This window comes from Oncorhynchus nerka, linkage group LG23 (genome assembly GCF_034236695.1).
Source record: "Oncorhynchus nerka isolate Pitt River linkage group LG23, Oner_Uvic_2.0, whole genome shotgun sequence".
NCBI classification, from domain to species: Eukaryota; Metazoa; Chordata; class Actinopteri; order Salmoniformes; family Salmonidae; genus Oncorhynchus; species Oncorhynchus nerka.
Genome location: NC_088418.1, coordinates 51643660 through 51671073, shown reverse-complemented (window position 1 = coordinate 51671073; position 27414 = coordinate 51643660). Strand labels below are relative to the sequence as shown.

The 27414-nt window shown below is 46.5% G+C and overlaps 1 protein-coding gene across 6 annotated transcripts in view; it reads left to right on the top strand.

The window, feature by feature from the left end:
- LOC115107015 (scm-like with four MBT domains protein 2) overlaps positions 1–21181 on the top strand; it is a 62765-nt gene extending 41584 nt beyond the window's left edge. For 3 of the 6 annotated variants that reach the window (XM_029630337.2, XM_029630338.2, XM_029630336.2), the window contains 13 exons: positions 9657–9887; positions 10673–10799; positions 10889–11002; positions 11091–11133; positions 11802–11869; positions 14529–14668; positions 16209–16318; positions 16450–16625; positions 16718–16762; positions 16906–17066; positions 17606–17875; positions 18075–18203; positions 18424–21181. In XM_029630337.2, the coding sequence (XP_029486197.2) occupies positions 9657–9887; positions 10673–10799; positions 10889–11002; positions 11091–11133; positions 11802–11869; positions 14529–14668; positions 16209–16318; positions 16450–16625; positions 16718–16762; positions 16906–17066; positions 17606–17875; positions 18075–18203; positions 18424–18564 (1755 nt within the window). In that variant the 3' untranslated portion in view covers positions 18565–21181. Of the gene's footprint in view, positions 1–9656; positions 9888–10672; positions 10800–10888; positions 11003–11090; positions 11134–11801; positions 11870–14528; positions 14669–16208; positions 16319–16449; positions 16632–16717; positions 16763–16905; positions 17067–17605; positions 17876–18074; positions 18204–18423 lie in introns of all 6 variants that reach the window. The other 3 variants (XM_029630341.2, XM_029630340.2, XM_029630339.2) reach the window with 2 other exon arrangements.
- The last annotated feature ends 6233 nt before the right edge of the window (positions 21182–27414 follow it).

Sequence of the window (27414 nt, the reverse complement as noted above, 5' to 3'; positions counted from 1 at the left end):
CCACCAAACAGTATCACACCCCACCAAACAGTATCACACCCCACCAAACAGTATCAAACCCCACCAAACAGTATCAAACCCCACCAAACAGTATCAAACCCCACCAAACAGTATCACACCCCACCAAACAGTATCACACCCCACCAAACAGTATCAAACCCCACCAAACAGTATCACACCCCACCAAACAGTATCAAACCCCACCAAACAGTATCAAACCCCACCAAACAGTATCACACCACACCAAACAGTATCACACCCCACCAAACAGTATCACACCCCACCAAACAGTATCACACCCCACCAAACAGTATCACACCTCACCAAACAGTATCAAACCCCACCAAACAGTATCACACCCCACCAAAACAGTATCACACCCCACCAAACAGTATCATACCCCACCAAACAGTATCACACCCCACCAAACAGTATCACACCCCACCACCCTACCAAACAGTACCAAACCCCACCAAACAGTATCACACCCCACCACCCCACCAAACAGTATCACACCCCACCAAACAGTATCACACCCCACCACCCCACCACCCTACCAAACAGTACCAAACCCCACCAAACAGTATCACACCCCACCACTCCACCAAACAGTATCACACCCCACCACCCCACCACCCTACCACCCTACCAAACAGTACCAAACCCCACCAAACAGTATCACACCCCACCAAACAGTATCACACCCCACCACCCCACCACCCCACCAAACAGTACCAAACCCCACCAAACAGTACCAAACCCCACCAAACAGTATCACACCCCACCAAACAGTATCAAACCCCACCACCCTACCAAACAGTATCATACCCCACCACCCCACCAAACAGTATCCCACCCCACCAAACAGTATCCCACCCTACCAAACAGTACCAAACCCCACCAAACAGTATCACACCCCACCAAACAGTATTCCACCCCACCACCCCACCAAACAGTATCACACCCCACCACCCCACCAAACAGTACCAAACCCCACCAAACAGTATCACACCCCACCAAACAGTATTCCACCCCACCACCCCACCAAACAGTATCACACCCCACCAAACAGTATCACACCCCACCACCCTACCAAACAGTACCAAACCCCACCAAACAGTACCAAACCCCACCAAACAGTATCACACCCCACCAAACAGTATCACACCCCACCACCCCACCACCCTACCAAACAGTATCACACCCCACCAAACAGTATCACACCCCACCAAACAGTATCACACCCCACCAAACAGTATCACACCCCACCAAACAGTATCACACCCCACCAAACAGTATCAAACCCCACCAAACAGTATCACACCCCACCAAACAGTATCACACCCCACCAAACAGTATCATACCCCACCACCCCACCAAACAGTATCACACCCCACCAAACAGTATCACACCCCACCACCCTACCAAACAGTACCAAACCCCACCAAACAGTATCACACCCCACCACCCCACCAAACAGTATCACACCCCACCACCCCACCACCCTACCAAACAGTACCAAACCCCACCAAACAGTATCACACCCCACCACTCCACCAAACAGTATCACACCCCACCACCTACCCTACCAAACAGTATCACACCCCACCAAACAGTATCACACCCCACCACCCCACCAAACAGTATCACACCCCACCAAACAGTATCACACCACACCACCCCACCACCCTACCAAACAGTATCACACCCCACCACCCCACCACCCTACCAAACAGTACCAAACCCCACCAAACAGTACCAAACCCCACCAAACAGTACCAAACCCCACCACCCCACCAAACAGTATCACACCCCACCAAACAGTATCACACCCCACCACCCCACCACCACCAAACAGTACCAAACCCCACCAAACAGTACCAAACCCCACCAAACAGTATCACACCCCACCAAACAGTATCAAACCCCACCACCCTACCAAACAGTATCATACCCCACCACCCCACCAAACAGTATCACATCCCACCAAACAGTATTCCCACCAAACAGTATACCCTACCAAACAGTACCAAACCCCACCAAACAGTATCACACCCCACCAAACAGTATTCCACCCCACCACCCCACCAAACAGTATCACACCACACCAAACAGTATCACACCCCACCAAACAGTATCATACCCCACCACCCCACCAAACAGTATCACACCCCACCAAACAGTATCACACCCACCACAGTACCAAACCCTACCAAACAGTACCAAACCCCACCAAACAGTATCACCACCCCCACCAAACCCCACCAAACAGTATCACACCCCACCACCCCACCAAACAGTATCACACCCCACCACCCCACCACCCTACCAAACAGTACCAAACCCCACCAAACAGTATCACACCCCACCACCCCACCAAACAGTATCACACCCCACCACCCCACCAAACAGTATCACACCCCACCAAACAGTATCACACCCCACCACCCCCACCAAACAGTATCACACCCCACCAAACAGTATCAAACACCAAACACCACCCCCCACCACCCTACCAAACAGTATCACACCCCACCACCCCACCACCCTACCAAACAGTATCAAACCCCACCAAACAAACAGTACAAACAAACCCCACCAAACAGTACCAAACCCCACCACCCCACCAAACAGTATCACACCCCACCAAACAGTATCACACCCCAAACCACCCCACCACAAACCCTACCAAACAGTATCAAACCCCACCAAACAGTATCACACCCCACCAAACAGTATCAAACCCCACCACCCTACCAAACAGTATCACACCCCACCACCCCACCAAACAGTATCACATCCCACCAAACAGTATCACACCCCACCAAACAGTATCACACCCCACCAAACAGTATCACACCCCACCAAACAGTATCACACCTCACCAAACAGTATCAAACCCCACCAAACAGTATCACACCCCACCAAACAGTCACACCCCACCAAACAGTATCATACCCCACCACAGTATCACCCCACCAAACAGTATCATACCCCACCAAACAGTATCCACCCCACCAAACAGTATCACACCCCACCAAACAGTATCATACCCCACCAAACAGTATCACCCCACCAAACAGTATCACACCCCACCAAACAGTATCATACCCCACAAACAGTATCCCCACCAAACAGTATCAAACCCCACCAAACAGTATCACACCCCACCAAAACAGTATCACACCCCACCAAACAGTATCATACCCTACCAAACAGTATCAAACCCCACCAAACAGTATCACACCCCACCACCCCACCAAACAGTATCACACCCCACCACCCTACCAAACAGTACCAAACCCCACCAAACAGTATCACACCCCACCACCCCACCAAACAGTATCACACCCCACCAAACAGTATCACACCCCACCCACCCCACCACCCTACCAAACAGTACCAAACCCCACCAAACAGTATCACACCCCACCCCCACCAAACAGTATCACACCCCACCACCCCACCACCCTACCACCCTACCAAACAGTACCAAACCCCACCAAACCACACCCCACCAAACAGTACCAAACCCCACCAAACAGTACCAAACCCCACCAAACAGTACCAAACCCCACCAAACAGTATCACACCCCACCAAACAGTATCAAACCCCACCACCCTACCAAACAGTATCATACCCCACCACCCCACCAAACAGTATCACACCCCACCAAACAGTATCCCACCCTACCAAACTACCAACCCCACCAAACAGTATCAAACCAAACAGTATTCCACCCCACCACCCCACCAAACAGTATCCCACCCCACCAAACAGTACCAAACCCCACCAAACAGTATCACACCCCACCAAACAGTATTCCACCCCACCACCCCACCAAACAGTATCACACCCCACCAAACAGTATCACACCCCACCACCCTACCAAACAGTACCAAAACCCCACCAAACAGTATCACACCCCACCAAACAGTATTCCACCCCCCACCACCCCCACCAAACAGTATCACACCCCACCAAACAGTATCACACCCCACCAAACAGTATCACACCCCACCAAACAGTATCACACCCCACCAAACAGTATCACACCCCACCAAACAGTATCACCCCCCACCACACCCCACCAAACAGTATCACCCTACCAAACAGTATCATCACACCCCACCAAACAGTATCACACCCCACCAAACAGTATCACACCCCACCCCTACCAAACAGTATCAACCCCACCAAACAGTATCACACCCCACCACCCCACCAAACAGTATCACACCCCACCACCCCAAACAATCACACAGTACCAAACCCCACCAAACAGTATCACACCCCACCAAACAGTATCACACCCCACCACCCTACCAAACAGTCACACCCCACCAAACAGTATCACACCCCACCAAACCCCACCCCACCACCCACCAAACAGTATCAACCCCACCAAACAGTATCACACCACACCACCCCACCACCCACCAAACAGTATCACACCCCACCACCCCACCACCCTACCAAACAGTACCAAACCCCACCAAACAGTACCAAACCCCACCAAACCAAACCCCACCACCCCCAAACAGTATCACACCCCACCAAACAGTATCACACCCCACCACCCCACCCCCACCAAACAGTACCAAACCCCACCAAACCCCAAACCCCACCAAACAGTATCACACCCCACCAAACAGTATCAAACCCCACCACCCTACCAAACAGTATCATACCCCACCACCCCACCAAACAGTATCCCACCCCACCAAACAGTATCCCACCCTACCAAACAGTACCAAACCCCACCAAACAGTATCACACCCCACCAAACAGTATTCCACCCCACCACCCCACCAAACAGTATCACCACACCAAACATCACACCCCACCAAACAGTACCCCAAACCCCACCAAACAGTATCACACCCCACCAAACAGTATTCCACCCTACCAAACAGTACCAAACCCCACCAAACAGTATCACCCCACCACCCCACCAAACAGTATCACACCCCACCACCCTACCAAACAGTACCAAACCCCACCAAACAGTATCACAAACCCCACCAAACAGTATCACACCCCACCAAACCCCATCACACCCTACCAAACAGTATCACACCCCACCAAACAGTATCACCACCCCACCAAACAGTATCACACCCCACCAAACAGTATCACACCCCACCACCCCACCAAACATCACACCCCACCAAACAGTATCACAAACCCCACCACCCTACCAAACAGTACCAAACCCCACCAAACAGTACCAAACCCCACCAAACAGTATCACACCCCACCAAACAGTATCAAACCCCACCACCCTACCAAACAGTATCATACCCCACCACCCCACCAAACAGTATCACACCCCACCACCCTACCAAACAGTACCAAACCCCACCAAACAGTATCCCACCCTACCAAACAGTACCAAACCCCACCAAACAGTATCACACCCCACCAAACAGTATTCCACCCCACCACCCCACCAAACAGTATCACACCCCACCAAACAGTATCACACCCCACCACCCTACCAAACAGTACCAAACCCCACCAAACAGTATCACACCCCACCAAACAGTATTCCACCCCACCACCCCACCAAACAGTATCACACCCCACCAAACAGTATCACACCCCACCACCCCACCACCCTATCAAACAGTACCAAACCCCACCAAACAGTATCACACCCCACCAAACAGTATCACACCCCACCACCCCACCACCCTACCAAACAGTATCACACCCCACCAAACAGTATCACACCCCACCAAACAGTATCACACCCCACCAAACAGTATCACACCCCACCAAACAGTATCACACCCCACCACCCTACCAAACAGTATCACACCCCACCAAACAGTATCACACCCCACCAAACAGTATCACACCCCACCAAACAGTATCACACCCCACCACCCCACCAAACAGTATCACACCCCACCACCCCACCACCCTACCAAACAGTACCAAACCCCACCAAACAGTATCACACCCCACCACTCCACCAAACAGTATCACACCCCACCACCCCACCACCCTACCACCCTACCAAACAGTACCAAACCCCACCAAACAGTATCACACCCCACCAAACAGTATCACACCCCACCACCCCACCAAACAGTACCAAACCCCACCAAACAGTACCAAACCCCACCAAACAGTATCACACCCCACCAAACAGTATCAAACCCCACCACCCTACCAAACAGTATCATACCCCACCACCCCACCAAACAGTATCCCACCCCACCAAACAGTATCCCACCCTACCAAACAGTACCAAACCCCACCAAACAGTATCACACCCCACCAAACAGTATTCCACCCCACCACCCCACCAAACAGTATCACACCCCACCACCCCACCAAACAGTACCAAACCCCACCAAACAGTATCACACCCCACCAAACAGTATTCCACCCCACCACCCCACCAAACAGTATCACACCCCACCAAACAGTATCACACCCCACCACCCTACCAAACAGTACCAAACCCCACCAAACAGTACCAAACCCCACCAAACAGTATCACACCCCACCAAACAGTATCACCCCACCACCCCACCACCCTACCAAACAGTATCACACCCCACCAAACAGTATCACACCCCACCAAACAGTATCACACCCCACCAAACAGTATCACACCCCACCAAACAGTATCACACCCCACCAAACAGTATCAAACCCCACCAAACAGTATCACACCCCACCAAACAGTATCACACCCCACCAAACAGTATCACACCCCACCAAACAGTATCACACCCCACCACCCCACCAAACAGTATCACACCCCACCAAACAGTATCACACCCCACCACCCTACCAAACAGTACCAAACCCCACCAAACAGTATCACACCCCACCACCCCACCAAACAGTATCACACCCCACCACCCCACCACCCTACCAAACAGTACCAAACCCCACCAAACAGTATCACACCCCACCACTCCACCAAACAGTATCACACCCCACCACCCTACCAAACAGTATCACACCCCACCAAACAGTATCACACCCCACCAAACAGTATCACACCCCACCACCACCACCAAACGGTATCACACCCCACCAAACAGTATCACACCACACCACCCCACCACCCTACCAAACAGTATCACACCCCACCAAACAGTATCACACCCCACCAAACAGTATCACACCCCACCAAACAGTATCACACCCCACCAAACAGTATCACACCCCACCACCCTACCAAACAGTATCACACCCCACCAAACAGTATCACACCCCACCAAACAGTATCACACCCCACCACCCCACCACCCTACCAAACAGTATCACACCCCACCAAACAGTATCACACCCCACCAAACAGTATCACACCCCACCAAACAGTATCACACCCCACCAAACAGTATCACACCCCACCAAACAGTATCAAACCCCACCAAACAGTATCACACCCCACCAAACAGTATCACACCCCACCAAACAGTATCACACCCCACCAAACAGTATCATACCCCACCACCCCACCAAACAGTATCACACCCCACCAAACAGTATCACACCCCACCACCCTACCAAACAGTACCAAACCCCACCAAACAGTATCACACCCCACCACCCCACCAAACAGTATCACACCCCACCACCCCACCACCCTACCAAACAGTACCAAACCCCACCAAACAGTATCACACCCCACCACTCCACCAAACAGTATCACACCCCACCACCCTACCAAACAGTATCACACCCCACCAAACAGTATCACACCCCACCAAACAGTATCACACCCCACCACCCCACCAAACGGTATCACACCCCACCAAACAGTATCACACCACACCACCCCACCACCCTACCAAACAGTATCACACCCCACCACCCCACCACCCTACCAAACAGTACCAAACCCCACCAAACAGTACCAAACCCCACCAAACAGTACCAAACCCCACCACCCCACCAAACAGTATCACACCCCACCAAACAGTATCACACCCCACCACCCCACCACCCTACCAAACAGTACCAAACCCCACCAAACAGTACCAAACCCCACCAAACAGTATCACACCCCACCAAACAGTATCAAACCCCACCACCCTACCAAACAGTATCATACCCCACCACCCCACCAAACAGTATCACATCCCACCAAACAGTATCCCACCCTACCAAACAGTACCAAACCCCACCAAACAGTATCACACCCCACCAAACAGTATTCCACCCCACCACCCCACCAAACAGTATCACACCACACCAAACAGTATCACACCCCACCAAACAGTATCATACCCCACCACCCCACCAAACAGTATCACACCCCACCAAACAGTATCACACCCCACCACCCTACCAAACAGTACCAAACCCCACCAAACAGTATCACACCCCACCACCCCACCAAACAGTATCACACCCCACCAACCTACCAAACAGTACCAAACCCCACCAAACAGTATCACACCCCACCACCCCACCACCCTACCAAACAGTATCACACCCCACCAAACAGTATCACACCCCACCAAACAGTATCACACCCCACCAAACAGTATCACACCCCACCACCCCACCAAACAGTATCACACCCCACCAAACAGTATCACACCCCACCACCCCACCACCCTACCAAACAGTACCAAACCCCACCAAACAGTACCAAACCCCACCAAACAGTACCAAACCCCACCAAACAGTATCACACCCCACCAAACAGTATCAAACCCCACCACCCTACCAAACAGTATCATACCCCACCACCCCACCAAACAGTATCACACCCCACCACCCTACCAAACAGTACCAAACCCCACCAAACAGTATCCCACCCTACCAAACAGTACCAAACCCCACCAAACAGTATCACACCCCACCAAACAGTATTCCACCCCACCCCACCATCACACCCCACCAAACAGTATCACACCCCACCACCCTACCAAACAGTACCAAACCCCACCAAACAGTATCACACCCCACCAAACAGTATTCCACCCCACCACCCCACCAAACAGTATCACACCCCACCAAACAGTATCACACCCCACCACCCCACCACCCTATCAAACAGTACCAAACCCCACCAAACAGTATCACACCCCACCAAACAGTATCACACCCCACCACCCCACCACCCTACCAAACAGTCACACCCCACCAAACAGTATCACACCCCACCAAACAGTATCACACCCCACCAAACAGTATCACACCCCACCAAACAGTATCACACCCCACCACCCCACCACCCTACCAAACAGTATCACACCCCACCAAACAGTATCACACCCCACCAAACAGTATCACACCCCACCACCCCACCACCCTACCAAACAGTACCAAACCCCACCAAACAGTATCACACCCCACCAAACAGTATCACCCCCACCAAACAGTATCACACCCCACCAAACAGTATCACACCCCACCAAACAGTATCACACCCCACCAAACAGTACCACACCCCACCAAACAGTACCACACCCCACCAAACAGTGCCAAACCCCACCAAACAGTGCCAAACCCCACCAAACAGTATCACACCCCACCAAACAGTATCAAACCCCACCAAACAGTATCATACCCCACCACCCCACCAAACAGTATCAAACCTAGTCATACCCTTAAGTGTTTCTATGTGTTAATGCAGCCATGGTAATATCGCACCCATCATTCTGTCTCTCTGTAGGTCTACAATGAGCACTACTTCCAGGTCACAGTGGATGACCTCACTCCAGAGGCCACACCCCTGTCCCTGGTGTGCCATTCTGAGTCGCCGGGCATCCTCCCCGTCCAGTGGTGTCTGAAGAACGGGATTGGTCTAGAGCGGCCCAGGGGCTACCAGAGCCAGGACTTTGATTGGGCGGACTACCTGAAACAGAGTTGGACTGAGGCCGCCCCCGACGCATGCTTCCCTGACGTAAGATACTTTCTCTTCCTTCCTCCTTCAATTCCTCGCCTCATCCTTCTCTCTCCTTCCCTCTCTCCATGCCTCTTCTCCCCAATGTCCTCATCCTTCTCTCCATGCCTCTCCTCACCCCTCTCTTCCTCCCTCTTGTCATCCCTGTGCCCACCCCCCTTAAAGTTACATTCTGTCATCTTTTGGGAGACCCGACCAAATTCACATAGAAATGTCAGTCATAGATCTGTCGTTATCATTGAAAGCCAGTCTAAGAAGCAGTGGGTCTGTTCTATGTGCACTTGTGTTAAATACACCAGCTAAAAATTCAAACAGCTAAAAATACAATATTTTTGGTGATGGAAAATATATTTCACAGCAGTTAACATGGTACAATGATTCTCTACACTATGACTGCTTGTTTTTGTCACAAAATGAAATTAGGTGAACTATTAGAATTTTAGCAACCATGAAATGGCGGAGCGATATCTGTGTATTGCACCTTTAAATTAACGATTATTCATAAACAACAGACATTCCCTCTCAACCAAACGAGACCAAGGAGAATGTGTGTGGCTTAAGTCTTTTGTGCAGAAGGATCCATTGTTATGTCTACTGTTTATCCCATTGTGTGTGTGTGTGTGTGTGTGTGTGTGTTTATCCCATTTTGTGTGTGTGTGTGTGTGTGTGTGTGTGTTTATCCCATTTTGTGTGTGTGTGTGTTTATCCCATTTTGTGTGTGTGTGTGTGTGTTTATCCCATTTTTGTGTGTGTGTGTGTGTTTATCCCATTTTGTGTGTGTGTAGGCGTGGCAGAGCCGAGGCTTCGCTAAAGACATGTGGCTGGAGGCCGTTAACCCTGTCAGGCCCACAGAGGTGTGTGTGGCTCAGATCACACAGGTCAGGGGTCGCCTGCTGTGGCTCAGACTGGAAGGTGAGTCCTGTGTGTGTGTGTGTGTGTGTGTGCGCGTGTGTGTGTGTGTGGACAGCTTTCTTACCCCATGCTCTTTTGTCCCTCTCCAGGCCTGCCTAAGTCTGTCCCTGAATGTATTGTGGATGTGGAGTCCATGGACATATTTCCTGTAGGATGGTGTGAGACCAATGCTTACCTCTTGACTCCACCACTGAAGCCTGTCTGTAAGTATCCCCGTATCTTTCTCTCTCACACACACACACACACACACACACACACAGTGAAAACCCTATTATTTTGTGTTGATTGCAGGCCAGCAGCAGAAGAAGATAGCCGTCGTCCAGCCAGAGAAGCAGTAAGTTCGCTGATGCTCCAAAACTACAGAGAACCACTCCAATTTTAAACCCTCACTGTTCCATTCCCTTTTTTAAAAGCCCCATCCAGCACTTTAACAGTTCCATCACACAGATTGCTATTCCACTCAAAAAACAAATCAATGCATTGCCAAGCCATGTCAGCAGCCACAGAAATGTATAGCCTATACTTTACAATACAACCTCCTAGATGGAGAACACACTTAAGTGCATACCCTTAAAAGCCTCGAGGCCCCTCTCTCTCAAACCACATCCCCCTCCCCGGAACAGTAGCTAGCTGTTCACTTGGAAATTGCCATTTTATTTTCAGAGGACAGATTTATTATTGACAAATGTTTCAGTCGCGGCTGGGAAACGCAGGTCTGAAGGATCAGGGTAGTGGTCGTTCAGAGACGACATATGAGGCTTTCAGTAACACTTTGTCAACCTCTCTCGTCTAACCTCTTTTACCATATCTCTCACCCAAGGGACTCATTCATCAATAGCCCTCATTGTTTTCCGTTGTTGTTCAGTTGTGTTAGGGGAAGGACATATATCACACTCAGCTAAATCTGACAGGGTCTTAAATAGCTGTGTCTTTGATTGGACGACTTTGCTGTTCACTCGATTGATTGATTGGCTCATGGGTTGATTGATATTCCGTCTGTAGGTTGGCTCCGCCGCAACCCGTGGAGACAATCCCTCTCGACCTCTGCGAGCCCGTTGCCATGGACACAGGTAAACAATATTCATAATTAAAATATGAGATGATTTATGTACAGCTATTAATGAAAATGAGAGTTAATGATGATCATGATTAGCATGGAAAAGCCCTGTAGAGAGAGAGAGAGAGAGTGTGTGTGTGTGTGTGTCACACCTGTTTCAAAGCAGATTCATATTTATGAACAAACAACATTCGTCTGTCTAACAGTTGCTCTTCACAATCACGGTTGGTACCTCACAGCTTGTCTCAGAAAAGTGTTGAGTTCGAACAAGCTTCTACATATTAATCAATATTACACTTCTGTTAGCACTCCTCTCAACATTTTACACAGCCAATGTTCTGTTTATTTAGTGTGTGTGTGTGTGTGCGGGGGGGAGGTACATCAGTATTGTGTCCATGAGAGACTCATGCCCTTCTAAGTTCTGTAAAAAAAGTCACTTGCTGATGCATATTTATAATTTGTCTAATTACTATTCAACCGGAGCTGTGTAATTCCAGTTGTATGAGTAACAAAGTGTAAACTGAGGCGTGGTACCACACTACATTATGTACAGCACACCTTGAATACAAGCCTCGTTAACAAGCCAGTGGAGTTTTAGAACAAGTCATACATAATGTAAGTGCGGTCATCACATCAGTTTGGGTCATCCCCCTCTTCAAAGGGGGGGACACTCTTGACCCAAACTGCTACAGACCTATATCTATCCTACCATGCCTTTCTAAGGTCTTCGAAAGCCAAGTCAACAAACAGATTACCGACCATTTCGAATCTCACCATACCTTCTCTGCTATGCAATCTGGTTTCAGAGCTGGTCATGGGTGCACCTCAGCCACGCTCAAGGTCCTAAACGATATCTTAACCGCCATCGATAAGAAACATTACTGTGCAGCCGTATTCATTGATCTGGCCAAGGCTTTCGACTCTGTCAACCACCACATCCTCATCGGCAGACTCGACAGCCTTGGTTTCTCAAATGATTGCCTCGCCTGGTTCACCAACTACTTCTCTGATAGAGTTCAGTGTGTCAAATCGGAGGGTCTGCTGTCCGGACCTCTGGCAGTCTCTATGGGGGTGCCACAGGGTTCAATTCTTGGACCGACTCTCTTCTCTGTATACATCAATGAGGTCGCTCTTGCTGCTGGTGAGTCTCTGATCCACCTCTACGCAGACGACAACATCCTGTATACTTCTGGCCCTTATTTGGACACTGTGTTAACAACCCTCCAGGCAAGCTTCAATGCCATACAACTCTCCTTCCGTGGCCTCCAATTGCTCTTAAATACAAGTAAAACTAAATGCATGCTCTTCAACCGATCGCTACCTGCACCTACCCGCCTGTCCAACATCACTACTCTGGACGGCTCTGACTTAGAATACGTGGACAACTACAAATACTTAGGTGTCTGGTTAGACTGTAAACTCTCCTTCCAGACCCATATCAAACATCTCCAATCCAAAGTTAAATCTAGAATTGGCTTCCTATTTCGCAACAAAGCATCCTTCACTCATGCTGCCAAACATACCCTTGTAAAATTGACCATCCTACCAATCCTCGACTTTGGCGATGTCATTTACAAAATAGCCTCCAATACCCTACTCAACAAATTGGATGCAGTCTATCACAGTGCAATCCGTTTTGTCACCAAAGCCCCATATACTACCCACCATTGCGACCTGTACGCTCTCGTTGGCTGGCCCTCGCTTCATACTCGTCGCCAAACCCACTGGCTCCATGTCATCTACAAGACCCTGCTAGGTAAAGTCCCCCTTATCTCAGCTCGCTGGTCACCATAGCATCTCCCACCTGTAGCACACGCTCCAGCAGGTATATCTCTCTAGTCACCCCCAAAACCAATTCTTTCTTTGGCCGCCTCTCCTTCCAGTTCTCTGCTGCCAATGACTGGAACGAACTACAAAAATCTCTTAAATTGGAAACACTTATCTCCCTCACTAGCTTTAAGCACCAACTGTCAGAGCATCTTACAGATTACTGCACCTGTACATAGCCCACCTATAATTTAGCCCAAACAACTACCTCTTTCCCAACTGTATTTAATTTATTTATTTATTTTGCTCCTTTGCACCCCATTATTTTTATTTCTACTTTGCACATTCTTCCATTGCAAAACTACCATTCCAGTGTTTTACTTGCTATATTGTATTTACTTTGCCACCATGGCCTTTTTTGCCTTTACCTCCCTTCTCACCTAATTTGCTCACATTGTATATAGACTTGTTTTTTTTACTGTATTATTGACTGTATGTTTGTTTTACTCCATGTGTAACTCTGTGTCGTTGTATGTGTCGAACTGCTTTGCTTTATCTTGGCCAGGTCGCAATTGTAAATGAGAACTTGTTCTCAACTTGCTTACCTGGTTAAATAAAGGTGAAATAAATAAATAAAATAAAAAGTGTTGGGCTACTTTTACACAGGCAGCCCAATTCTGATGTTTTTTCCACTCATTTGTCTGATCTTTTTCAGGGCTGATCTGATCGGTCAAAAGGCAAATTAGTAAGAAAAAATATCACAATTGGGCTGCCTGTCTAAACTAATTGGACTTCTATATAGTCTATCAACAGTTTGAACTTGATAGGCTGCCTGAAATTCTTATACCTGTCTGTCATTGGATGATTGTCTGATGTCCCATGATGCTTCTCTCTCTCCTCCCCAGGCTCAGCCAATGGGAGATACTGTTGTTCCAGGATCTACGTGAACCACCACTGTTTCTCTGGCCCTTACCTGAACAAGGGGCGCATCGCTGAGCTGCCACAGGCTGTAGGGCCGGGGAAATGCACTCTGGTCCTCAAAGAGGTAGGTAGAGGAACATCAACATACATACCAAATGCATGCTTTTCAACCGATCGCTGCCTGCACCCGCATGCCCGACTAGCATCACCACCCTGGATGGTTCCGACCTTGAATATGTGGACATCTATAAGTACCTAGGTGTCTGGCTAGACTGCAAACTCTCCTTCCAGACTCATATCAAACATCTCCAATCGAAAATCAAATCAAGAGTCGGCTTTCTATTCCGCAACAAAGCCTCCTTCACTCACGCCGCCAAGCTTACCCTAGTAAAACTGACTATCCTACCGATCCTCGACTTCGGCGATGTCATCTACAAAATGGCTTCCAACACTCTACTCAGCAAACTGGATGCAGTCTATCACAGTGCCATCCGTTTTGTCACTAAAGCACCTTATACCACCCACCACTGCGACTTGTATGCTCTAGTCGGCTGGCCCTCGCTACATATTCGTCGCCAGACCCACTGGCTCCAAGTCATCTACAAGTCCATGCTAGGTAAAGCTCCGCCTTATCTCAGTTCACTGGTCACGATGGCAACACCCACCCGTAGCACGCGCTCCAGCAGGTGTATCTCACTGATCATCCCTAAAGCCAACACCTCATTTGGCCGCCTTTCGTTCCAGTACTCTGCTGCCTGTGACTGGAACGAATTGCAAAAATCGCTGAAGTTGGAGACTTTTATCTCCCTCACCAACTTCAAACATCAGCTATCTGAGCAGCTAACCGATCGCTGCAGCTGTACATAGTCTATTGGTAAATAGCCCACCCATTTTCACCTACCTCATCCCCATACTGTTTTTATTTATTTACTTTTCTGCTCTTTTGCACACCAATATCTCTACCTGTACATGACCATCTGATCATTTATCACTCCAGTGTTAATCTGCAAAATTATAATTATTCGCTTACCACCTCATGCCTTTTGCACACATTGTATATAGACTCCCCCTTTTTTTCTACTGTGTTATTGACTTGTTAATTGTTTACTCCATGTGTAACTCTGTGTTGTCTGTTCACACTGCTATGCTTTATCTTGGCCAGGTCGCAGTTGCAAATGAGAACTTGTTCTCAACTAGCCTACCTGGTTAAATAAAGGTGAAATAAAAATAAATACTGGTTGCATCCAAATCTATTCCCACTACTGTTGACCAGAGTCCTATGGGATCAGAAAACTAACAACAGACTCTGGAGGAGGTAGAGCGGCATATGCCTGATTAAAGGGGGAGGGGGGGGGAATGTCTTGTTAACCACCTGCAGTCTCTCAGCTTCGGTTTAATTTGAACTGTCAGTAATTTCTGTTTACACACACACACACACACACACACACACACACACACACACACAGTAAACTCAGCAAAAACAGCCTTTAATTTCCCTAGATAACCCCTAGTGTGAGTGTGTGAATGTGTGTTGACTTGAGTGTGTTTGTGTTCTACTGGTTTTAGTAGTTCTCTAGTTTTTGTGTCACGTTCACTTCACAACTAGGGAGAAAAAAATGACCATGTCTTGAAGAAAGTGTGTTCTCCTGTGTGTCCCCGTGCAGGTGCTTAGCATGCTAATCAATGCGGCCTACAAGCCTGGGCGTGTCCTGAGGGAACTACAGGATGTGGATTTGCAGCACTGGGACTGCCACGAGGAGACCCTCAAAGCCAAGTGAGTCCCACCTGGAGGAGCTCGACCAGGATTGGAGCGACCATTAGACTCCTGGTGAAAATCCTGAGTGTAAGGTCCGGTATGAACAATACCATTGGCCCGAGCTGACACGGTTTCTCTCCGCTCCTTAGATACAAAGGGAAGACGTATCGATCGTCCATGCGGATCGTGCGTCTGGCAGAGCAGATCCCAGACTTCTGTCGTAGAGTGTGTGTGAAGCTGCAGTGCTGTCCCAACCTCTTCAGCCCCGTCCAAGTCACAGGCCAGTGTCCTGAGAGCTGCTCCATGCAGACCAAGACCAAATATAGTGAGCGTATGTGTGTGTGGTTACTCTACTTGTGTGTTCATGTGTGGGTTTCTGTTGATGGGAACTAAGATCAACTTCATATATGTTTGTAGGTTGGTGTGTGCGTGCGCGAACAAATACAGTAATTTTCTACAAGTGTGAGTTTGTGTGTCTGTCACAAAAAACACACACACACGAAAATACACACAGCCATTTGTTTGATTAAACCTCCTTTTACATGAATAGCTAACCTGCATCAGAATTGAGCCCATATGAACTGTGTTGAGTGTTGTGTCCCCAGCGTATTACTACGGTAAGAAGAAGAAGCTGTCTAAGCCGTTTGGAGGAGAGGAGAGTCTGGAGGCCAAACCCACACGACGCAGGAAGAAGAGGAAGGCCATCTTTGTCCAGAAGAAACGGCGTTCGTCTGCAGTGGACTACACTCCTGCAGGGTCACCACAGGTCTGACAGAGCTCTCCATCTATGTCGGTCTGTCTGTTGCTCTCTCCGTGTCTCTTTCTCTTGTGTGTAAGAGTGAAGGCTGTGTTCCCGTCCCCCTCTCTTTTTCGTTTTCTTTCTTTCTTTCTCGCTCTCTCTGTGGTTGTCTCTTTCTCTCTTCGTGTCTCTATCTCTCCGTCTTTTTCTCTCCATGTCTCTCTTTCTCGCTTTGTCTCTTTCTCTCTCCCTTTGTGTGTCTCTCTCTTTCTCTCCGTGTCTTGTCTCTCTTTCTCTCTGTCTCTCTTTCTCTCTTTCTCTCTGTCTCTCTTTCTGTCTGTGTGTCTCTCTCGCTTTCTCTCTTTCTGTCGGTGTCTTTCTCGCTTTCTCTCTGTCTCTTTTTCTCTGTCTCTCTCTCTCTGTGTCTCCGTGTGTCTCTTTCTCTTTCTCTCTCTCTTCGTGTGTCTCTTCTCTCGTCTCTTTCTCTCTCTCTTCGTGTGTCTTTCTCTATTATATAATGGACTTGATTGTCACTGCACTAAAATGGACCCTATAACTCCCTACAGGACAGTGATGAAGACGAGGATGAAGATGATCTTATGTTGCAGTCGGGCAGTGAAGAAGGCACCAGCTCTGAGCCACGCGAGGACCACATAGCCACCTCCACAGAGGATGTGGCTAACAGCCGGCCGCGGCGCACCGTGACGCTACGCAGGGCCACCCATACCGGCATAGCTTCGGGCAGCCGTGAGGGTCCTGAAAGCAGGCGGAGCACTCGGTCCCTGTCATATAACCAGGGGAACAAGTACCACCCACCCAAGAGACAGGAGATGCAGGTGAGAGCAAATGCTACACGCAGAGACACACACATACACAGACCCACATTAATGCAGATGTGATTAAGTATTTGACAGGTTCTTTGGCTCCCTGGTGGCCGGGTGGCCCAGATATGGTCAGTAAATGGCGTCCGGCTGTCATATCCAGTCAATAAAGGTCCTGTATGGAGATGAATCTTTGTGTCCTGTGGCCCTCCAGGTGGAGTGTAGTGAGGCGGAGTGCCGGCTGGTGTTGGAGAGGAACCCTCTGGAGTGGTCCGTAGAAGACGTGGTCACCTTCATCACCTCCACCGACTGTGCTGCTCTCGCCAACATCTTCCAGGAGCAGGTACACACACACACTCTGAAATGCATGCAGACACACACGTCCCCAATTCAACACACTTTCTCGTTTGAGGTACAGACTCTCTCTTCACATTATCATTGACATCGTCATCCTTTCCTCTGTCTCTCTGTCCTTATTCTCTATCTCTGTCTCTCTGTCCTGATTCTCTGTCTCTGTCTCTCTGACCATATTCTCTGTATCTCTGTCCTTATTGTCTCTGCAGGACATAGATGGCCAGGCGTTGTTGTTGCTGACCCTGCCCACCGTCCAGGAGTGTATGGAGCTGAAGCTGGGTCCAGCCATCAAGCTGTGTCACCAGATAGAGAGGGTCAAGGTGGCCTTCTATGCCCAGTACGCCAACTGATCCTGGGCATCTCACCTGGCACCTTTTACCCTGTAGAGCACAGGCTGTCTGGAGACACCACGCCCAGTACACCTTCATCCGAGGAAGAGGAGGAGAGATGATTTCGCTTAATGCCAAGTCTGGGATTACCTGGTATGGAAGGCTGGGAGGAAAGTGGGAAAACTGGTAATGCTGTCGCTTAGGAATTCCTCAATTCTGGACATGGATTACCCAGCCACTTTTCCGTGGATTACTGATGTCACATAGAGAAGGAAGTGACTTCAGAGGAAGTAGAAGAGGAGCTTCCCACGTACGGAGCTCAGGACGTCATCTGCGACAACAGGCAGAGATGGATTGGAAGGTTCAGATTTCCATAGTATTGTGTGGAAGGATCAGTCAACTGTGAATGGTTGAGTACGATACATATGAGTCAATCCATATGGAATACAGATCTGTGAAGAAACTGATCGAAATTGAGGATTATTTTCTTGGAACATTTTGAAATCGAGGATTATTTTCTCGGAAAATCGTTTTTTTTTTTTTTACATGCTGTTTGAGACTAATGGCTCTGGCAGCGTTTAACTTATGAACAAATGTTATTAATTATTTGTTCAATGTTTTCCCTCTGTTATATTTAAGTAAATTAGCTTAATATATTTAATTAACGAAAATCGGTTAGTAACCTACAATATATTTGCAATATTTATTGTATTCCTTATTGAATAGATGTCAAATCTAATTTGGATGTAAGAAAAATATATATAGAGAGAGTTGATAGGCTATTGACATGTCCAAGTCTTTGGGTTCAAATATGTATTTAAGGAAGTTCATGAGTTATTCCAGTCAATAGTAATTTAGTCCTGTTATTAAATCATCCGTGTTTTCTTGTGTGCATAGGGAAATATTAGGTCCGTTGCATTTTCTCATTAAGTTTGTAAAAAATCCTGGTTACACTTTATTTGGATAGTCCATCTGTAGATGCTCTACGGGCTATCAGTAACATTTCAACTAACTACTAACCCTTATTCTAAACCTTACCCTAACCGTAACCTAACCCTTATTCTAAACCGTACCCTAACCCTAACACTTATTCTAAACCGTAACCTAACCCTTATTCTAAACCGTACCCTAACCGTAACCTAACCCTTATTCTAAACCGTACCCTAACCCTAACACTTATTCTAAACCGTAACCTAACCCTTATTCTAAACCGTACCCTAACCGTAACCTAACCCTTATTCTAAACCTTACCCTAACCGTAACCTAACCCTTATTCTAAACCTTACCCTAACCATAACCTAACCCTTATTCTAAACCGTACCCTAACCGTAACCTAACCCTTATTCTAAACCTTACCCTAACCATAACCTAACCCTTATTCTAAACCGTACCCTAACCGTAACCTAACCCTTATTCTAAACCTTACCCTAACCGTAACCTAACCCTTATTCTAAACCTTACCCTAACCTAACCCTAACCCTTATTCTAAACCTTACCCTAACCGTAACCTAACCCTTATTCTAAACCTTACCCTAACCGTAACCTTAGCAAGCAGTTGCTTATCAACAGACGGTCAGTTGCTTATCAACAGACGGTCAGTTGCTTATCAACAGACGGTCAGTTGCTTATCAACAGACGGTCAGTTGCTTATCAACAGACGGTCAGTTGCTTATCAACAGACGGTCAGTTGCTTATCAACAGGCGGTCTGTTGCTTATCAACAGGCGGTCTGTTGCTTATCAACAGGCGGTCTGTTGCTTATCAACAGACGGCCTGTTGCTTATCAACAGACGGCCTGTTGCTTATCAACAGACGGCCTGTTGCTTATCAACAGACGGTCAGTTGCTTATCAACAGACGGTCAGTTGCTTATCAACAGATGGTCTGTTGCTAGTATCTACAATGTGACCAAAGTCCTGAATTAGCTTTTTACCCTTTTCACTTTTTAAGAAGTTGCTTTCACAATCATGTAAACAGTCAAATACGTTGTATCCATCTATGCAAAACCCGGTGCAGATATTTTTGATAAGTGTTGATAAGAAAATACATTTCTACTGATTTTGTAATGACGTTTTGTTTTCTAGTTTTTATAGAGATGAAGAATTCATCAAAGTGTTTTTTAAAACCACGTATAAACTCACAGGCGGGTAGGCCTGAATGAACTACGTAGGTAGTCATAACCATTCCATTACCGATTTGGATTTCATTGTGTTTCTTCATGCAGGCAGTGACTAATAGCCTGTTGTATTTCCAAGACTGTAACATGTTCTTAATGTAATATACATTGAATTGAATACAGACAGTACATATTCAGATGAGAGTGTTTCACAGCAGCAAGACGGGTCGTGCTTCACCAGTTCTCTGTTACTGCACAGTTGAATTCATTTAATAGCACATACACCAACTCTGACACTTTCCATTGAGCCAGTCTGAAAAGTGTTTTAATCAACTGCTACCTAAAATGGTTGCTTGGCAACACAATTTCTACCCTCTGTTTTGCATGATTTTTTTTCCCTTTTCCCAGCTGTATCTGAAAACAAACTGGATACATTTTGATTGCCGAGGAGTAAACAACCATTTAACTGGTTAAACATTTTTTAAAAGCTGTTTAATAAAAAAAATATCTCATGTACAAGACAATCCTCTGAAGTCAGTCGATGTTTTTAATGTATTCAAACATTGAATGTAATAGTACATATTTTGTTAACACAATAGTCCAATATTAAGAGTAAGAGCTGGCAACCGCAGACGACTACAATATTTTGTCATATCGTCTATAAGGCTTCAATGCTTACCGTGTCTTGTATTTCCTTCATTTTTGGGGGCAAGTGTTGAGAGGCCTGTCACTTAAGATGGAGGGTTGTGATTGGATATGATCCCAGATTAGTGGATCCTGGTAAGACCTACATAACTCCATTCATATAGAGAAGTAGTACTGTGTGTCAGGACTCCGCTATGATAGACTGTACAGGCCTGGGAAACAGAGCACGTAGAGGAAGAAGAGTTAACCATGTGTGTTTGTGGTTAACCAGCTCTCTGTGCTCTCGCACTACAGCACTCCCATTGCAGCAGGCCTATATCTGGGTCACGACAGCACTGGTCTAGTCGTTCAGAGAGAAAGATAAGGACAGAGAGACGACAATCAAGTTAGAAAATGATTAGGCTATACCGTTTTCAGTAATTGTCTTGGTTAATATTCACATACACCACATTGACACTCGCACACAAAACCCAAACACATAAACGACCACACACGCGCGTGTGCAGACCGACACAATACAAATACACATACATACAGTTGAAGTCGGAAGTTTACACACAATTTGGTTGGAGTCATTCAAATTTGTTTTTCAACCACTCCACAAATGTCTTGTTAACAAACTATAGTTTTGGCAAGTAAGTTAGGACATCTACTTTGTGCATGACGCAATTAATTATTCCAACAATTGTTTACAGACAGATTATTTCACTTATAATTCACAGTATCACAATTCCAGTGGGTCAGAAGTTTACAGACTAAGTTGACTGTGCCTTTAAACAGCTTGGAACCTTCCAGAAAGTTATGTCATTGCTTTAGATGCTTCTGATAGGCTAATTGACATCATTTAAGTCAATTGCAGGTGTACCTGTTGATGTATTTCAAGACCTACCTTCAAACTCAGTGCCTCTTTGCTTGACTTCATGGGAAAATCAAAAGAAATCAGCCAAGACCTCAGAAAAAAATTGTAGACCTCCACAAGTCTGGTTCATCCTTGGGAGCAATTTCCAAAGCCTGAAGGTACCACGTTCATCTGTACAAACAATAGTACGCAAGTATAAACACCTAGGGACCACGCAGCCGTCATACCGCTCTGGAAGGAGACACATTCTGTCTCCTAGAGATGAACGTACTTTGGTGCGAAAAGTGCAAATCAATCCCAGAACAACAGCAAAGGACCTTGTGAAGATGCTGGAGGAAACGGGTACAAAGGTATCTATATCCACAGTAAAACAAGTCCTATATCGACATCACCTGAAAGGCCAATCAGCAAGGAAGAAGCCACTGCTCCAAAACCGCCATAAACAAGCCAGACCACGATTTGCAACTAAACAGAGACAAATATTGTACTTTTTGGAGAAATGTCCTCTGGTCTGATGAAACATAAATAGAACTGTTTGGCCATAATCGTTATGTTTGGAGGAAAAGTGGGAGGCTTGCAAGTCGAAGAACACCATCCCAACCGTGAAGCACGGGGGTGGAAGCATCATGTTGTGGGGGTGCTTTGCTGCAAGAGGGACTGGTGCACTTCACAAAATAGATGGCATCATGAGGAAAGAGAATTATGTGGATATATTGAAGCAACATCTCAAGACATCAGTCAGGAAGTTAAAGCTTGGTCACACATGGGTCTTCCAAATGGACAATGACCCCAAGCATACTTCCAAAGTTGTAGCAAAATGGCTTAAGGACAACAAAGTCAAGGTTTTAGAGTGGCCATCACAAAGCCCACAGAAAATCTGTGGGCAGAACTGAAAAAGTGTGTGCGAGCAAAGAGGCCTACAAACCTGACTCAGTTACACCAGCTCTGCTAAAATTCACCCAACTTATTGTGGGAAGCTTGTGGAAGGCTACGCGAAACGTTTGACCCAAGTTAAACAATTGTATGTAAACTTCTGACCCACTGGGAATGTGATGAAAGAAATAAACGCTGAAATAAATCATTCTCTCTAGTATTATTCTGACATTTCACATCCTTAAAATAAATTGTTGATCCTAACTGACCTAAGACAGGGAATTTTTACTAGGATAAAATGTCAGGAATTGTGATAAACTAAGTTTAAATGTATTTGGCTAAGGTGTATGTAAACTTCCGACTTCAACTGTACATACATACACATTACACACTCGCACACACCGTTTTACACATCATTTGCTGCTGCTACTCTGTTCTCTATTTTACTCTTATTATTATCTATCCTGATGCCTGGTCACTTTACCCTGCCTTTATGTATATACACTATATAAACCAAAGTATCAGGATACCCCTTTAAATGAGTGGATTCAGATATTTCAGTCACACCAGTTGTTGACAGGTGTATAAGATCGAGAACAGTTATGCAATCTCCATAGACAAACATTGGAAGTTACTGAAGAGCTCAGTGACTTTCAACGTCGCACTGTCATAGATGCAATCTTTCCAACAAGTCAGTCCGTAGAATTTCTGCCCTGCTAAAGATGCCCCTGTCTATTGTAAGTGCTGTTATTGTGAAGTGGAAACGTCTAGGATCCAGACTAGGCCAGACAAGCACACAGAACTGGACCACCGAGTGCTGAAGCGCATGGCGCTTACTAATCGTCTGTCCTTGGTTGCAACACTCACCACAGAGTTCCAATCTGCCTCTGGAAGCAACGTCAGCACAAGCAATGTTAGTCGAGAGCTTCATGAAATGGGTTTCCATGGCCAAGCAGCCTCACACAAGCTTAAGATCACCATGCGCAATGCCAAGCTTCAGCTGGAATGGTGTAAAACTCGCCACCATTGAACTCTGGAGTAGTGGAAACGCGTTCTCTGGAGGGATGAATCACGCTTTACCGTCTGGCAATCCGACGGACGAATCTGGGTTTGGCGGATGCCAAGAGAACACTACCTGCCCCAATGCATAGTTCCAGCTGTAAAATTTGGTGGAGGAGGAATAATGATCTGGGCTGTTTTTTATGGTTCGGCTAGGGCCCTTAGTTCCAGTGAAGGGAAATCTTAACGCTACATCATACAATAACATTCTAGATGATCCTGTGCTTCCAACTTTGTGGCAACAGTTTGGGGAAGACCCTTTCCTGTTTTAGCATGACAATGCCCCCATGCACAAAGCGAGGTCCATGCAGAAATGGTTTGTCGAGATTGGTGTGGAAGAACTTGACTGGCCTGCACAGTGCCTTGACCTCAGCTCCATCTAACGCCTTTGGGATGAATTGGAATGCCGACTGCGAGCCAGGCGTAATTGCCCAACATCAGTGCCCGACCTCTCTAATGCTCTTGTGGCTGAATAGAAGCAAGTGCTCGAAGCAATGTACCAACATCTAAACTCTGCATCGTTGGGAAGGGCTTGTAAGTAAGCATTTCACAGTAAAGTCTACACCGGTTGAATTCGGCGCATGATAATAAACAAATAGAATTTAATTTGTTTTATTGAAAAACGTATTATTTAGTAAAAATACACACTCCCAATAAAGGAGCTGAAGTAAAGGACTTTTCCAAAGGGAATATACTTTGTACATTACGGTAGTTGATCAAAAACAGCGTAATTCAAATGAACCTTGTCTTCCGTTAATTGTCTGCCACGAAGCCATTTGATAAACAAGTAGTTCAAGCAGACAGATATGAAGTGGCGCTGTGGGTGCATCATCATTCAGGAATGATTCACTATTGATTAAGGTTTATCTGTGTGGAACGACTGTGTATCTATAGCATCACACCTCTGTGTAACCAGCCAAACAATTTCCTCTCTATTCTTCATTATTCATAAGTCATCTGTACTGCCCGTGGGACCATATCACCATCTGCTCCTCTCCCATTTCCATATGCCTTTACAAAGGATGCATCTGAAATGGGAAAAACAGACAGAGAAAAGAGAGAGATGGAGAGATACAATATGAATCTTTTTCTGGACCCCCTCATCTCTCTCTCAAAGATAATGAATTCACTGATGTTATCTTTGGGGGAATGGATAAAATTTAAAAAATGGAAATAAATTGCTCCTTTGAAAAATAATTAGCAGTGAAACACAACAGGAGTGTGTTAGAAGGGGAGGGAGGTGTGTGTGTGTGTGTGTGTGTGTGTGTGTGTGTGTGTGTGTGTGTGTGTGTGTGTGTGTGTGTGTGTGTGTGTGTAGGTGTGGGGGGGGGAGGCAAATAGCAAAAAGCCATCAGTTGGATTTGAATTTCACTGCTTGTCTTTAGGCTTTCATACCAAATAGAATGCATTAAAATGGTAGAAAATTATTTTTAAAAGAATAATATTCTCAAATGATATGCACTGTCTACGTGTACTGTTTCTTCAAGATGTTGTATCCAATCAGGCTGTCGGTAAGCCTTTGATTTCCTTTATCATGTATTAATGCGCCACTGACTGCCAACCAGCCAAGCAAAGCAAGCAGAGAAAAAAAGAGACGAGTCGTGAGCCTCTTGAGGCAAAAAATACATCACTCCATTATGATAAATATCAAACACATCTTTCCTCAGCTCTAACAATAAGACTGAAGGTGAGTTCGAACCAAATCATACACAGAGAGAGGTCAAGGAGGCTTCAAACTCAGTACAATGGAACCCAGTGGAGAAGGACAGTGGAGGGCAAACTCTTCATACAGGCAGAACCAGGAAGAGTAAGCAGATCTTATATCTGCACGACATATAGGACAGCTAGCTAAAGCTACAAGTAATGAACACAACTAAACTACAGCTCCACTTGGAGGTCAGCTTCAGCTATTGGGTACTCTCTTTAACTACCTGTCACAGAGATCCAATTCAAGACTATGGGTGCCACCGAAATGGCACCCTATTCCCCACTTTTTACCGGAGCCATGGGTAGTGCATTATAAAGTAGTGCACTACATTGGGGAAACGGGTGCCATTTCAGATCTATGAGTGGGATTTATTCCCTGTTGTTCTGGTAAAGGGATGTTATTGTCTGGTCTGTTAAAACCTCCCTAAGAGGACTATCTGTTAGTAGTTGGCCTAATGTGAGATGGAGGGGGTCTGTTGAAGTTTTTTTTGTCCGTCTCTCTAAGGTCATAGTGTTCATGGTGATCACTAAGGCTTCACGCTGCGTCAGTGAAATGTAAATCCTGCAAGGCTGAGAGATGACAGGACATTACAGAGTGTCTACTCTTCTTTTCTCCTCTCTTCCTCTACTCTACTCTCATCCCCCTCTCCCATGCTCCATTTTGAACCCATTTCCCTCTCATGCTGATCAGTATTGTATCTTATTGGAGTGATCAACCCAGATGGTTAACGTAAGACATGTTCTAATTATCATGCTCCATTTCTGTGTGTGTCGGTGCGTACGTACAGGACATACAGTACCAGTCAAAGGTTTGGACACACCTACACATTCCAGAGTTCTGCTTTATTTGGACTATTTTCTACACTGTAGAATAATAGTGAAGACATCAAAACTATGAAATAACATATGGAATCATGTAGCCACCAGTGTTAAACAAATCAAAATCTATTTTATATTTGAGATTCTTCAAAGTAGCCACCCTTTGCCTTGATGACAGCTTTGCACAATCTTGGCGTTCTATAAACTAGCTTCATGAGGTAGTCACCTGGAATGCATTTCAATTAACAGGTGTGCCTTGTTAAAAGTTCATTTCCTTCTTAACCTAGGACCCGGTTCCACGAGCGGAACCCCTTGCCAACAGCCAATGAAATTGCAGGGCGCCAAATCCAGATCAACAGAAATCTCATACATCAAATTTCTCAAACATACAAGTATTAGGCACCATTTTAAAGATTAAATTGTCGTTAATCCAGCCACAGTGTCTGATTTAAAAAATGCTTTACAGTGAAAGCTCCACAAACGATTACGTTAGGTCACCATCAACTCGCAGAAAAACCCAGCCATTTTCCAGCCAAAGAGAGGAGTCACAAAAAACACAAATAGAGATAAAATGAATCGCTAACCTTTGATGATCTTCATCAGATGACACTCATAGGACTTCATGTTACACAATACATGTATGTTATGTTCGATAAAGTGCATATTTATATAAAAAAATCTCATTTGACATTGGTGCGTTACGTTCAGTAGTTCTAAAACATGCGGTGATTGTGCAGAGGGCCACATGAATTCACAGAAATACTCATTATAAATGTTGATGAAAATTCTAGTGTC